This window comes from Lacerta agilis, chromosome 6, assembly GCF_009819535.1.
Source record: "Lacerta agilis isolate rLacAgi1 chromosome 6, rLacAgi1.pri, whole genome shotgun sequence".
Classification (NCBI taxonomy): domain Eukaryota; kingdom Metazoa; phylum Chordata; class Lepidosauria; order Squamata; family Lacertidae; genus Lacerta; species Lacerta agilis.
This window is the reverse complement of record NC_046317.1, coordinates 40,450,607-40,464,600: the sequence shown is the minus strand read 5'-3', so window position 1 is coordinate 40,464,600 and position 13,994 is coordinate 40,450,607. Positions and strand designations below refer to the sequence as shown.

The window sequence follows — 13,994 nt, the reverse complement described above, 5'->3', positions numbered from 1 at the left end:
CTGCTAAAAGTCTAGCAGATGTGGCAGATGTGTCTTCTTGCCCCTTGCCCCCTTGCCTTGCTAGAACTTGCTGAAGTGGTATAACCAGATGAATCCAGGGGTAAATCAACGTATTCTTGCAGGAGAGAGTGGTCCTGGCCATCCTGAAAGAGGCAGTGATCTGACCACTCCTCAAAAAGCCCACCCTGGTCCCACTGGCTTGTGACAGTCCAGAGGCCTGGGTGAATAAGAATGTTTTTGCTTGGTGTTTAAAAACAGTGCTGCTGCTAGGCCTCCCTCCCTGGGGGCAGCATTCCATAAACAGAGACCCACTACTGAGAAGGCCCATCCTTGTGTTCCCACCCTCTGCACCTCCCTCAGAGGGGGCACATGGAGAAGTGCCTCAGGTAAAGAGTGCAGGGTTCAGGTTGGTTCATGTTGGAGAGGCTATCCTTCAGGTGCTGTGGTCGTGAGTCACGTGAGGCTTTATAGGTCAAAACCACCCCAATCTCTGCTGAGTGGTGCAGTTCAGGGATTCTAGGCATTTACCCAGGGTTTATGTTTCCTTTGGGAATAAGACAAAGTGGAGACTGGCATCTTTATGATATATTTGTATATATATACAACTTAAACCCAGATGACGGGCTGATTTGTGAGAATTCACAATCCAAACAGGTCTGGCCTCTGTAAGTGCAGCATTTGATTCAAAGAACAGCAAAAAGCCTTGCTCTGTGTATCTCTTCTCCTGGCTGTCATTCCCAGATCACATGGACTTCTAACCCTCCTCCTCCCTGTCTACATACTCGAAGGACCTCCTTCAGAGCCAATATCATTCAGAGTTGAAACCCAATCAGTTTATTTCAGCTTTAAGCTCATAGCAAGAGACAAGACAAGACAAAAAACAAGTTGAAACCCTAAACCTGGCCTTTGCCTTTGGCCACTAGCACCCAGCAAAGAAGAGGTCCTACTCTCCCTCACCTGGCAGAGGGCAGTTTTGCCCTCTGATGGTTTTGTCCACTACTAATGGCCCTTCCAGCTAGCTCTGCAGAGCTGCCTTGGCTCGTTAGCATAACTAAATCCAGAGGGTGTCCATGTTTGGCAAAGTTTAATCAAACTTTGATTAATTCTGACTTTTACTAAATCCAGGAATTATGGGGAGGATCTGGCACTCAGCAATTTAGGGAAATCTGCCCCCCTGCCAATCTACAACAATATTAACAAAGCTAGAGAATTTCTGGTGTCTCACAAAAAATAAATCATTGTTACAAACTAGTGGGTTTTTTTTAAATAGTTAATACAAAACCATTGTTGCATCTTGGTTTTATGCTCGCCATTACCAGTCTGAATTAGAATATGCACCCCACCTAACAACATAGCTGTCAAGTCTCCCTTGCCGTTTCCCGCTGCTATCCCTGATTTTTTCTATCCCTTAAATTTCCCTTATTTCAAAGGGAATATTCTTCTCCCCAGGCACACCTCTACCCTGTGGCGCCAGTGGCATGGGAAACAAGGGCCGGGCGGCAAGCTGAGTGTCCGGGAAGGAGAGTTGGAGTCTGGGGAAAGTAGAGCTTCTCCCCCTCTGCAATCCTAGAGTGCCGCTGAGCTAGCCTGCCCAGAGCTATGAGATTCAGGTGAGGGTCACATGACTTGTCAATCCCAGCAGGTATATAAGAGGGTCACATGACTTGTCAGGGAGCGCATTTCTTGCGCACGGGTGCCTGCCTGCAGAAGGGATTTGTGCTGCAGAGCTGTTGTGGAAAACACCTATGTGGTTGTGTTGACAGGTGTTCAAAGGAGGGGTGCATAAGCTAAAGGTATCTGTCTATATGGCCTTTCCAAAGGCCAGGTTGTGCAGTCAGCTGGGGCCTGTAAAAAGGCAGGCCGGGAGCCACCTTAAGTTGAAGCTGCATAAGCCTTGTGGTGCATGTGATTCAGATTCTATTCAGTTGAACCTCTGGTTACAAAGTTGACATTTTTTAAGCAATACCCCCCTTAGTGAGCCTTCTTTTGTTCACTTCTTTTTATTTCGAGGCAGTGCACACCTATGTTTGTGGAACTGCAAACCTTTCCAGTCATGTGTTACTCCAGTCAAATCCCACATATGAATGTGGGGAAAGATGATGGTGTGTAGCCTGGTGTAAATTAATTTGTAGCCTGGGGGGATTACCATGGCGTGGACTGTCCCTGAGAACCGTAGACTGTCCCCGGGACAGGTGAGGGTGCTGATCCCTTATTTTCAAATCCGAAACTTGACAGCTATGCCTAACAACACAGTGGGAGAAACAACACTTGTCAGCGCAATGGCGAAGTAGCCAACATATCTTAACACTGTCATCTCCAACATACTTATCCAGCAGCAAGTCTTTGGGATTTCTCACGAAGTATATACATAGAATCAGGCTCCTTACAGTTGCCCTGAATTAAAACGACGGTCTTAACGGAGAAAGGTTGGCAGCTGCTTCTTATTTGAGGGGATGCAACGTTACACCTTCCAGACAAAAGTGCTACAGCTGTGCCGGGGGGGGGGCTCCTTTTAGAACAAAACGCGTAATTTGACGGGAACTTAATACGGGAAGCATGCCGGGACAAAATGCCTCCTTTGGCGAAGGGAAAAAGCCGATGGTTTCAACACCGCCGCAGATCCTGAAGGTGCTTGTTTCTCCCCTTGGCTCGGAGGGGAAGGTGGGGGCCAGGCGTGCAGCGAGAAGTCGGGCCTGTAGACATCAGGGCGAGAGGAGGAAGGAGGGGAGGAGGAGGAAGGAGGAGGAGCTCCCGAGCGAGAGGCCTGCCTGACAAAAGCTCAGTGCGCAGAAGGCTGGTGACCAGGAAGAAGAACCGCGCTTGGGGCTGAGGGAGGAGACGGGCTCTGTGTATATACCTGGACGCCGCTGCTTCCCCTGCCCGTTCCCCCCGCCGAAGGGCTAAGCAAGCCCCTTGCCGAGGCCCTGATGGCGGCCGAGGGCTAAGACCTCTCTCCCTTCCCTTCCCAACCCCGCTGCCATTTCTCCGCCGGAGTGCGGCGAGGAAGAGGGGGAGGCAGGCGGGCGGGCAGGGAGGCAGCGGGTCCCTGGGGCGAGCCGACTCGGGGCTAAGCTGCTTATGCAGGCTGGCAGGCTGGCATGAGCTTCCTGAGCTGGGCTCCTGCTGCTGTTGCTGCTGAGGGGAGGCCGGAGGAAAGCCGTCGCCCGGAGCTGCCATTGTGTCTCTGAGGAGGAGGAGGAGGATACCCCCCCCCCACTTCCCTTTGGGGAAGATGGGGAATTGCCTGAAATCCCCCACCTCGGATGACATCTCCCTGCTGCACGAGTCCCAGTCGGACAGGGCCAGCTATGGGGATGGGACTGAGCCGGATCAGGAGCCGCCGCCGCCATATCAGGTACCGTGTGTTGGGGGGTGGGGGTGAGGAGAAGGGCAGGGGGAAAACAACAAATTGAGAAAAGGTCGGGGTCGTCGTGAGAACGGCTGTGCGTGTCAGACGGGCAAACCCGGGGCTGGGGTGGGGGGGGGAAGAGAGGAATTTAAAAGGTGGACGGGAAGGCTACAAAAAACAAACAAACACAAAAACAAACCAAAACACAGGACAACCTGGTGGGGAGGGGCTTCATTTATTGATATTTGTGTGGATGTACACAGTTTTGTTGGGAGTGCTGCTGTTTTGTTTTTAAAATGAAAATCCCTCATACTTGTGTCATTTATGCAACGACTAGGAGTCGATATTAACCAAAATACTTATACCTAATGAGTTGAATGTCAGAAATTTGGGGCCTCTCCTCTGCCCCCACCTTACCCACCCCCAGTGCTTATTCTACTCCTGAGGTTTGAAATTTGACAACTGGCCAGACCTCTCTCGAAGCTGAACCTCTTGCTTTCAGCCTGATGGGGGAGTCTTTCTTTGTTTCTTCTTCTGTGCCTTTCTTGTCTGATTTTCAGCGTTAAAATGCTACTGTGTTTGTCTTTTAATATGCCGAGTTCCCCTTTTGAAAGGCAGATATATAGAAAACAGCTTTCAGAAGTGAGCTTGAAACACTGTACTGGGCAAAATATAAATAACAGCAACAAAAATAAAACAGAACTACATCTCGGGTTGAATAAAACAGATTGTAACCATTTCTACTCGCAAGCAAGCTCCAAATTTCAGTGGGGATTACCTTTGTGTAAGCATGTTTCTCACCTAATTGATGACACTGTTTTTCTGGACCTGATAATTTAATTATGACATTTTAAAATGATTTAAGATATGGCCTCTTCATTTAGGCTACAGAACAGGGCTTCTAGTTTTTCAGCTTTTGCAGCTTCCTTTGTTTCTTCATGCAGTGACATCACTGTCTGGTGTTGTTCTTGTCTCATTACCTTGTTAAGGCGAAGACTGTACACACACACACACACAGGATATTTGGTCTGTTTCTTTATTCTGCCTTTCATTATATGCAAAAGCAGTAACTCCAATCATTAATTTTGAACTTTCTTATGCCAATAGATCCTATTTCTCCCAAGTATGATTGACAGCAGGCCAAGGCAATGACCTTTTTCTCTTGGGTGTTTCTCTTACTTTCTTTCCCTTGTGTCCTCTCTGGTATAAATTTGCAAGTTTTAGAATTGGGATTATTAACTTTTTATTGTTTTTCATGAACATTGCTGATGTCAAAATATATGAAGAAGAAATTTTAATCTGTATTTGCATTCATTTTATAACCAGAAAAACACACTTACTTTTGATTTGGGGAAACAATAAATTATATTTGTCTCATTGATTTACATCTAACGGTGTATTAATCTAGATTTATTCCTTGGTATTAGAACAGCTGTAAACAGAATGAAGTATTTTATTAAGATATAAAGCTTGGATTCTAAGCAATTATATTTCCATATTTTATTTAAGATAAAGGAAGCCTTGATTCCCCCCCAAATCAATTTTACAGGATATGAGATGTTTTCTTAGCAAGCACTGAATCTTGAAATGTGACTTGCACCCTCATCTCAAACATAAGCCTGGTAAGCTTAGCACATTAAATCATAGTTAAAAACAAACAATGTTTTAATGTAAAAAAGCAGGGTGCTGGTACACACGGCTCAAAAGTTCTCCCTTTGCTTGTCCGCTGCTGCTTTCTGCTGCTGACCCATTGGAAAACAAGACAGTCTGGCTTGTTGTGACGTGTGAATCTTGGCTTACTTTACTTCTCAATTATGTGTTTGGGGAAAACAAACCACAAACCCATGTTCAGGCACCACAGCAAGCCAGAGAGTCACTTGTTTCCTGGTGATACAGCAGGAGTGGGACCATGTTCAAAATTCACCAGGAATTTTTTGTGCTTGGCTTTTGGCCACTTGTGACCAAGTGAACATCCCTGGGCACCAGGTTGGCGCCCAATATCTCCACCATCTGGCAGGCTGGTGCACAGCAGCGGGTTTTTTTGCTGCCATGCTATGGTGCAAGTCACCTGGTTCACACCATAGTGCTTCAGCAAAAGGGCAGTCTCTTCTTCTGCAAGCCAGCTGATTTGTGCAGTTACATACCGGTAGCAGCAGAAGACTGCATCTTTTGTAGAGCATTATGTACCACTCTACATTTTTCCATCTATGTGAGGCAGGGCTGGGGTCCTGCTGCAAGCAGCTGTGCTGAGCCCGGCTTGGAGGCCAGCTGCTCACCTGCCTACTTGCCCCATCAGCAGATCCCTGTGGCAGGGCTGCACCGGTCCCTGCTGCTCTCACTCCTCCTGCTTGTGCACGCAGCCTGCCTTCACTTGGGAAAGCCAAGACTTGGAGCTTTTCGAGCTGATGGAGGAGGTCCTGCAAAACTTCAACTCCTGATGTTTGAACAGGAGCAGTGAACAATACTATAGTTAATTGTCGTAGCTTGTCTTCACTTACCCCCCACTGCCCTGCTCAGTTGTGAAGAACATTCTTACATTAAGAATGGTCAGAGTGACCATTAAGAAAATGGGACAGGAATAGGCCAATATGTGGATCAAGTGACTTTTCTTCTTTAAGTTCTCAAAATTCTTATCCTAGTTCAAGGTTTTCATCTGCACTAGCCAGATGTTTAACTGATAATCAACCACAGTCAGTTCATCATTTGAAAAATACGACTTTAGAGCCATCTTGCCCCAAAATGGCAACTAGACATTCCATTTTGACGACTAACCTTGATTAAAGGTGCCATTTGGCCCCTAGCTTATATACCTGTGTTTCAAACATTGGAGTGGAGCAAGAATATTTAAAGCATAGTGCACATTCATATTAAACCATATTTTGTTTTTAACTATGGTTTTAATGTGACATGTAGACCACGCCATTTGAACTCCCATTGAGTTCAGTGAGATAGCTTTCCAACTGAAGTATGCATGCATATGATTGCACCTTGGTTTTTTGGAATGAGGTTTGATAAGATGCTGCTCCTAAAAACACTAGCAGTCATCCAGTGAAGTTTTATCTGCATGCACAAGAGATTGTTCATTTGGCGTTTTTCATTTTTACCTTGGGTGCATGCATGTATCTGGCATGCGCATTAATCAAGATCACATTCACAACTATCATGTTGCAAGGACTTACTTCCATGTATTTAATATCAGGATGTAACAGTCATTCAAAATATTCAAATAATTCATAGTTAACAAAATTACAGGAAGTATTTAATTTATATCGGTCACCCACAAGTGTTTTAGATGATAATTATAGGTTGGCTCTGATGGATTGTTTGAATGATTCAAAAGAAGAGAATGCAGGGATGTTATAGAAGGATCAATATCTGAATCTTGTGCGTAAATTTGCACACTTTGGGAAATAGATGGCACTGAAAGCAGTGAGACCTTTTCTTTCTGAGTATTGCTATGTAAGGCTGCTTTTCCTATGCAGTTACTTGGGTGTGCTGTATATTCCATTGAACTCAGTAGGTTATCTCAATAAACATGAATAGGATAGGCTTTGCACAGCTGCAATTATGTGCACACTTATTTAGGATTTTGTCTAATTGAAGTCAGTGAAACTTACTTTTAGGTAAAGATGCATAAGTTAGAAGGCTGCAGTCTTAACACACTTACTAAAGAGTAAATATGATTGAACTAAGTGGATAGTTCTGAGTGAACATTCTTAAGCTGCAATTCTGTATCCACTTACTGTATCTCTACTACCCCTCCTTTATTCCCCCATATACCTCAATTATACACTGGATATATACATTATAAACTCTCACACTAATGGAACAGAAGGCGGTGAGGCAGGAAAGAGTTAATGTATTCTGCTATATGCCACATTTGGCAACTGGTGGCAGAAAACTTCATTTAGATATATTTGTCTGCTGCCATTTTATTTTGCCTATGTTTCCCATTATATCCCCCCTAATTTGTAGTAATAATTGGTGAGCATATATTTCCACAACTGTTATGCTTCTTATATTTCATATCCTTCTTAGTGGCAAACTTTTGTGTTATATACAAAGGATATTTGTATATAACACTGGTGAATAAAGGAATACAGTAATTTACTACAGTTTTATGACAACAATATTCTCTTACCTTTTCATTTGTTTATAAGGAAACAGTTTCCAACCAGTGTTTTTCTAACTAAGCTAATTCCAAATTACTTATCTTTTTTAAAACAAACAAACAAACAAACACCTATTCTGATTGACTTGAACTTTTTCCTTTGATGTTTGTGTGCATGCTTGTGTATTCACGTGCACCACTTTGGCTTTCCCTCTTATTCACATTTATTTGGAAGTGATTTAAATTTTCAAGTAAATGTGCTTAGAAAGAGTAGTGATCCCAAAGGATTGTTTTATGGTTCCTTTAAGTGCTAAGGAATTGTAAAGCAAATCATGTTTCTTAACTCTTAGCCTGATACAGACGGCTGCTTACTATTGCCTTGTGAGCCCTGTATGAATGGAAAGATGAGGCAAAAATATTTTACTACACTAATAAATTATCCAACAACCTAGAAATAGTTTTTGATTAGTTTCAGGTTTAACAGTAAAGCTACATAAAGACTTGGGATGTTAAGGAATTGGAAAAAGAACTCTTCCCCTCATACTAAATGTTGGGATGAAGTATGATGACATGAGCTAGCTTGTATAGCGTGATTCCAAATTAAAAGATCTCCTTTGACAATACTATAATAATGATATTTTGTCATGTCAGGTTCCTACTGAGTCGTTGGAGATGATATGGGTATTGGGAAAAGCTGAGAGTGGGAAATATAAGGCAGGCAGCTGAGTTGCTCTGCTTAAATCAAAGAAGTGTGCCTGACCTGCAAGGTCATATAATATCAGGCTTTGTCATGACCACCTGTGGTCAAGCCTGTTGGCGTTCAGGAACCTGTCTGGCTAGTTTCTTGCTGCTCCCCCTGTTGGCCAGAGTTAGGGCTCATCACACTTTTTGTGGTGTCCCACAAGTATTGCTAGTGTGCTTTGCTGTGCTGCGTGAAATAGTTCCTTGTTGTGACACAGATGGTGAATCCATTGTTAGAACTAAGCTTGAAAACTATTAGAACTATGGAGAAATGTGTTCAGTTGCTGTTGCAGACACTTTAATTTTGGCAAATATATGAAATATATTTGCTGCAGACACTTTAATTTTGGCAAATATATGAAATATATGAAAGTTGAATTCATATTGCTAGTTTCAACTTGAATATTTAAATACTTTTCCTTTAATTAGTGTGTGTGTGTGTGTGTGTGTTTAATCCAACTATATGGTGAATACCTGAAATAGTGTTGCTTTATCAAAATAGACTTTGAGATTGCATTTGACATAATTGATCTGCTGGATCTGGTTCATCTGATACTTTAACACTGGCTCTTAAACATAAGGAGCTTTTAATTAAATAGGCTGTAATAACTGAAAACCAGAGTCACCAGTGCATATTTCATTATGAAGTGGATAATGTAGCTCAATCCTGTGCATGTTTCATTCAGAAGTATGTCCTAATTAGTACATTAAGCTAACTCAGTGTCCATGAGCATAAGACTGCAGCCTAAAAAACTGCCAACAACTCCTAGAAAAGCATTGCATTCCTAAAGAAAGGCATATATGCAGAACAATACTATACATGTTCATTCAGAAGGAAAACTATTGAGTTAAAGGGGTTTACTGCCAGGTAAGTAGGCATATGATTGCACCCATGGTGATGTTTGTTACGGCATTTCCAGCTGCAAAAAAATCTAAAGGCTGTATTGATTTATACAAGTTCTAGAGAGATCAGGTCACGATTAAAAAAAAAAAAATTGTGAGTCTGTAATTTCTTTCCTGTTCTTGTTAGAATATCTTTATGTATTATTCACTGTGTCATAACTAGGCTGTAGCCACCAGTACAAGGCTGACTTTAACAGCAAAAGCACATTCTCCCAAAACATAGAATGCCAACACTGATTCTTTTGGAGGTGCCATATCCATATTCAGGTTGGACTTGCAAACTTCATTTGCTAGCAAGGGTCTCCCCTAATACTTACATCATTTCCTTTCAGTTTTTATATATACACATAAAGGGTTGTATTAGCACTAACTTTGATCCAGCACAATGTCCTGTTCCTAGGTTGGAAGTAGGGGTGAGTGGGACAGCAGAGGGACGCTCACATTTTTCATCCTCTAACAACTATTGTACAAAAGCCATGAAGTAAAATACATTGGAAGGACTAAATTGAAAAATCTACAAAGAGGAAAGGTTACCAGAATGGGGTATCCTTGCAGGTGTTCCTATTTATTTGAAAGACTTACCGGTACATGAGAGGTCATTCCTTTGAGTGATATAGTAAAACTGCATTCTCCTATTGTGGCAATATGGTGCTGCTGTAACAGAGAAATAATGCAGTTTGTCTTTCCTCACCAATGATGTCACAGGCACCATCCACTACAGTAAGTTGCTCTTCACACTTGTGCAACTAACACTTCTTATTGTAATAGACATTCTAGGAACAATAAATACTGTTTGTTCTTGGAAGCACATTGTTCTAACCAAGTAACTATGATACAATTTTATCAAGTGGTGCTGTGGATGGTGTAACAGCTGGGCCTTAGCTTTAACCCTTTCTGCACTACAACACTCATACACCCTCCCCTTCCCTTTGAATGGTGTACATCACTTTGGCTATAATCCTTTAGTTATAAATCCCATTGAACTCAGTGGACTTGCATCTGAGTAGTTGTTAGTAGGTGAGGTAGGGTAACATTTCAGACAAATGCCATTGCTACATATAATAAGGCCCATTCAGGGTGTTCGTTTCATGAAATTCCTTTTGATCATACTAAATTTATGAACTCTGAGTAGAAGAACAACTGTCATTTAGAAACTAGTTTATTTTATGTTTGGCAGACATTCAAGCTTTTGTTGTTTCCAGCTCCACTTTTAGCGCTCAACTTTCTGAGGTTTGAAGCTTTCTGATGTCATAAAAGTTCAATTTCTGAAGCTGTTCCAGCTCAATAACCTCATGGCTTAGTAATGGAAAAAGTCACATTCCAGTGAACTTGATTGGACCCAGCATTTATATACATAAAGTTCTCCCTCTCTTGCCAACTGAAAAGAGCATCCCTAAGCGTTCAGGCCTGTACTTAGAGGGAGGTTAGAGAGCCTTATGTAAAACTGCAGTTACCCATTCATAATGTTCAGAGAATTGTAGTCATAAAGTATATCTGTTAAATGCCGGAAGTGTATGTGTGAGACTGAATGGTAGATTTCAACAGGAAAAAATTAAAAATAAAGATGAAATAGTGGAAACGTATTAGCCACCTTTGTCTTTATATAGGATTTACCTTTTTTAGTGTATTTATGCAATGTTGGGGCATTTCACTTGGATGCTACAAAGTAGGTTAATGGGAGAAATCAAGTCAATCAGTTATGTTAAAGTAAGCTGCTGCTGCTTTTTAGGGAAAAAAGCCCCTCCCATTATTTTTCAAGGGAGACTTTCAAAATCCTGATTCAGTATTGTTCTCTTGTTAATTATATGTTCTTTGCTCATGCTCTATTTACACTGAAGATCTATAGCAGTTCTTCAGGAGCAGTTTGTTTATTCTAAATATTTATATCACTTTTTACTTCAAAATTTTAGGGCTCTAGCTATCTGGATGTCGCTGGACTACAATTACCATCATCCCTGGCCATTGGCCACAGTGGCTGGGGCTGATGGGAATTGAAGTTCAGCAATATCTGGAGGGCCAACAGCTCCCAACCCCTGCAGTAATCCCACCAAGAGGTTACCAGGAGAAAGTTACATTATTTCTTGTATCCTGAACAGCACTGGATGTGAGTGAGTGAATGAGTGAATAACCATTTAACAAGCTGTTTTTTTGTCTGTACAATCATACTCCGGGTTGTGCACACTCCGTGTTGCGTACATTCGGGTTAAGAACATCCGCAACCCAGAAGCGTTTCCGGAGCGCACACGACCCCTGGATGTGCAGAACGCTTTTGTGTACTTCGTGCATGTGCAGAAGTGCTCAAATCATGCTACTTTCGGGTTTTTTCGCGAGTTTGGGATATGCACGCCCGTGTTACGCATGGCGACCCAGAATGGATTGCGTGCGTAACCCGGGGTTCCACTGTATTCTCTTTTATCACCCTGCCAGCTGGTGAGAAGAATCTTGCCACTCCTCTGCTTTCCTAGATTTCTGACTGGGTTCAGAGGTGTGACAAGATTCCTCTCACTACTCTGCAGGACAGTACAATGACAATATAGCAGCTAATGGTTGTTTTTGTTCACTCTCTGTTTGAGATAGAAGTGGGCCAGCTCTTTCTGGCTTCTTCATAGGAAGATGAGTTTTCAGTTCCTTCACGGTTCCACTCCTCCCTTAGCTGCAACTCAGCTCTTTTGACTGTTCCCACACTTTCACTATGTGGTATGACATTCGCAGTAAATATAAGCTTTCCAGTAACCATGTGCTGGAAAAGCAGGTGATAAACTCACGAGACGTTGATGGTTACAATAACATCATTCATTTCTGTCATGGGGCTCGGCTGTGTTTCCTTCTCTTCTCAAAACTGTCATTTATTACAGTAGATTTGTTTCCAAAGCAACAGACTTTGGTAAATAGTGGAGTGCTGGAAAGGGTTGGGCTTGGGTGGGGGAGCGGGAGCGGGAGCTGCTTTGCTTTGTTTTCAAAATGCTTAAGTCACATTGTGCTTTTTCGATGCTCAGTTTTGCTATATCACTTATAAAACTTGTGTCCGCTTTCACAGTAAATGATTTGTACTGATCAAAAATGTAATTCTATTCTAGGGAAAATACAGCAGAAAATGCTTAATTCCGAGTCTCTAGCTACGGAGAGCACACGCCAACTGTATTTGTGCATGGAAGACAGAATGCAGTGACCTCCATGCCATGTGCCAGGTTTGCACACTGCCTGTATCTGCATTCAGTCCCTGAGGACTCTTTGAGTATAAAAACTATGTCATATGATTGCCATTCCAGTATTATTTTCAAAATGAGCTAAACCAAATGTCTTACAAACCTAATTTGGTTTGTGGGCTCTTCAGATTTCATTGTCTGTATCATCACTTACATTCAGAGGTGCTCAAGTGCTTCAAGAAACTTACTTAGTGTCATGCTCATCCCTGTTTATCATAGTGTTGGCAGAGCTCAAGGACTAAGAAAACTGTAGAGTTTAGAATAGTAGTTTTTTTTTAAGAGTTTAGCATCCTGGTCCTTACCTCCAAGATGTTTAATTGATTTTATGAATTTATATGCTGCCCTTCAAAACAGTTCCAGTATTCATTTTCTTTAATAGGGTGATAGCCTGCTTTAAAGTTCTGGTGTCCCAACATACCCGTGGTAAAATGAGGGGAAAACAAAGGTTATTAATGATTTTATTTTGTATGGCTGTTCCAGGTAGAGTTTATTAATCCACTTTGATGCTGAATTGCTGTAAGAAACTGTAATCTACTCAGCTATTATATAATAATCTCTTATATTGGGACAATGAATTTACAGCAGAAGTGATACACTGTTGTTTGACTGAACTTCAAAAATCTCATTATGTTTCAACAAGATGTATTGGCTGAACTCCAGCTTTGGGAGCACAATTGTATTCTGGCTAACTACATTCTCCTTGTAGTTTAATACAGAACAGCTATTCTCAGTCACTCCTCTGTTTAAGCTAAGATATCTAAAATGACAAGCTGCCAAATTGCAGGCTTGATACTGTGCCAAAATGCCTGCAACAAGATAGTTGACTAAGACTGTAGTCACTAAACTACATCTTCTAGAGTCATGTTGGAACTAATAGGACTAACTATGGGATAAGTGGAACCACAATTCAAACAGTTGTGCCATCAGGGAACAATTGAGGAAGAAGTCCAGCGCCTCAGATAAATGAACAGGAAGCCGTCCATCCTTTCTGCAGCGCTGGTTTACCATATTTTGAAGTAATACACAGTGCCTGCTAAATGGGGGAGCTGCAATTGACAATAGAGTCAGTGTTGAGCACCCTATAGTATGATTAGTTGTTTTGCTGCTTATTAGTGTAAGTTGTCCTGTGCTCCTAAGAAAGAAAGGGCAGGGTAAAAATCTTACAATTAACACACAAATTTGTATAAGATGAACTAGTTTTTGGTATGGGGTGTAACAGCCCTATTATACTCGTTCTCTAGCAGCTATAACATAACAGCATTGTTTGAAATATATTATATAGCTCTCATTGCCAAGATATAGAGCTCTTTTTGTACACACTAGGACATTGACTAGTTTTAATAAGTAGCCCCAAGCCAACAAGTCCTATATGTATACAAAGAAATTTAAACAGCACCATGTACTCTGTGGTGCAGGATGCTACATTGTTTAGAAAAACATGAGCAAATGTTACACCTTTGTGAGCAAAACTTCCCCTTGCATTTCTTTGATCAGTTGGTGCAAACATAGAACAATAATAAATAATAATAAATTTTTATTTATACCCCGCCCTTCCCAGTTTAAAAACCAGGCTCAGGGCGGCTAACAGCAAATATAAAACATTGATTAAAATGCGACTTAGACACAACATAAAACAGCATAAAATACAACATAAAATGCAGCATCAATATAAATAAAATTCAAA

At 41.8% G+C, this 13,994-nt stretch overlaps 1 protein-coding gene across 3 annotated transcripts in view; it reads left to right on the top strand.

Moving 5' to 3' along the window:
* The first annotated feature begins 2,724 nt into the window (after window positions 1-2,724).
* The window catches only part of RNF11 (ring finger protein 11), a 36,907-nt gene continuing 25,637 nt past the window's right edge, over window positions 2,725-13,994 (top strand). The window contains exon 1 of one of the 3 annotated variants that reach the window (XM_033152169.1): window positions 2,725-3,355. In XM_033152169.1, coding sequence (XP_033008060.1) covers window positions 3,233-3,355 — 123 coding nt within the window. In that variant the 5' untranslated portion in view covers window positions 2,725-3,232. The remainder of the gene's footprint in view (window positions 3,356-13,994) is intronic. The other 2 variants (XM_033152171.1, XM_033152170.1) reach the window with 2 other exon arrangements.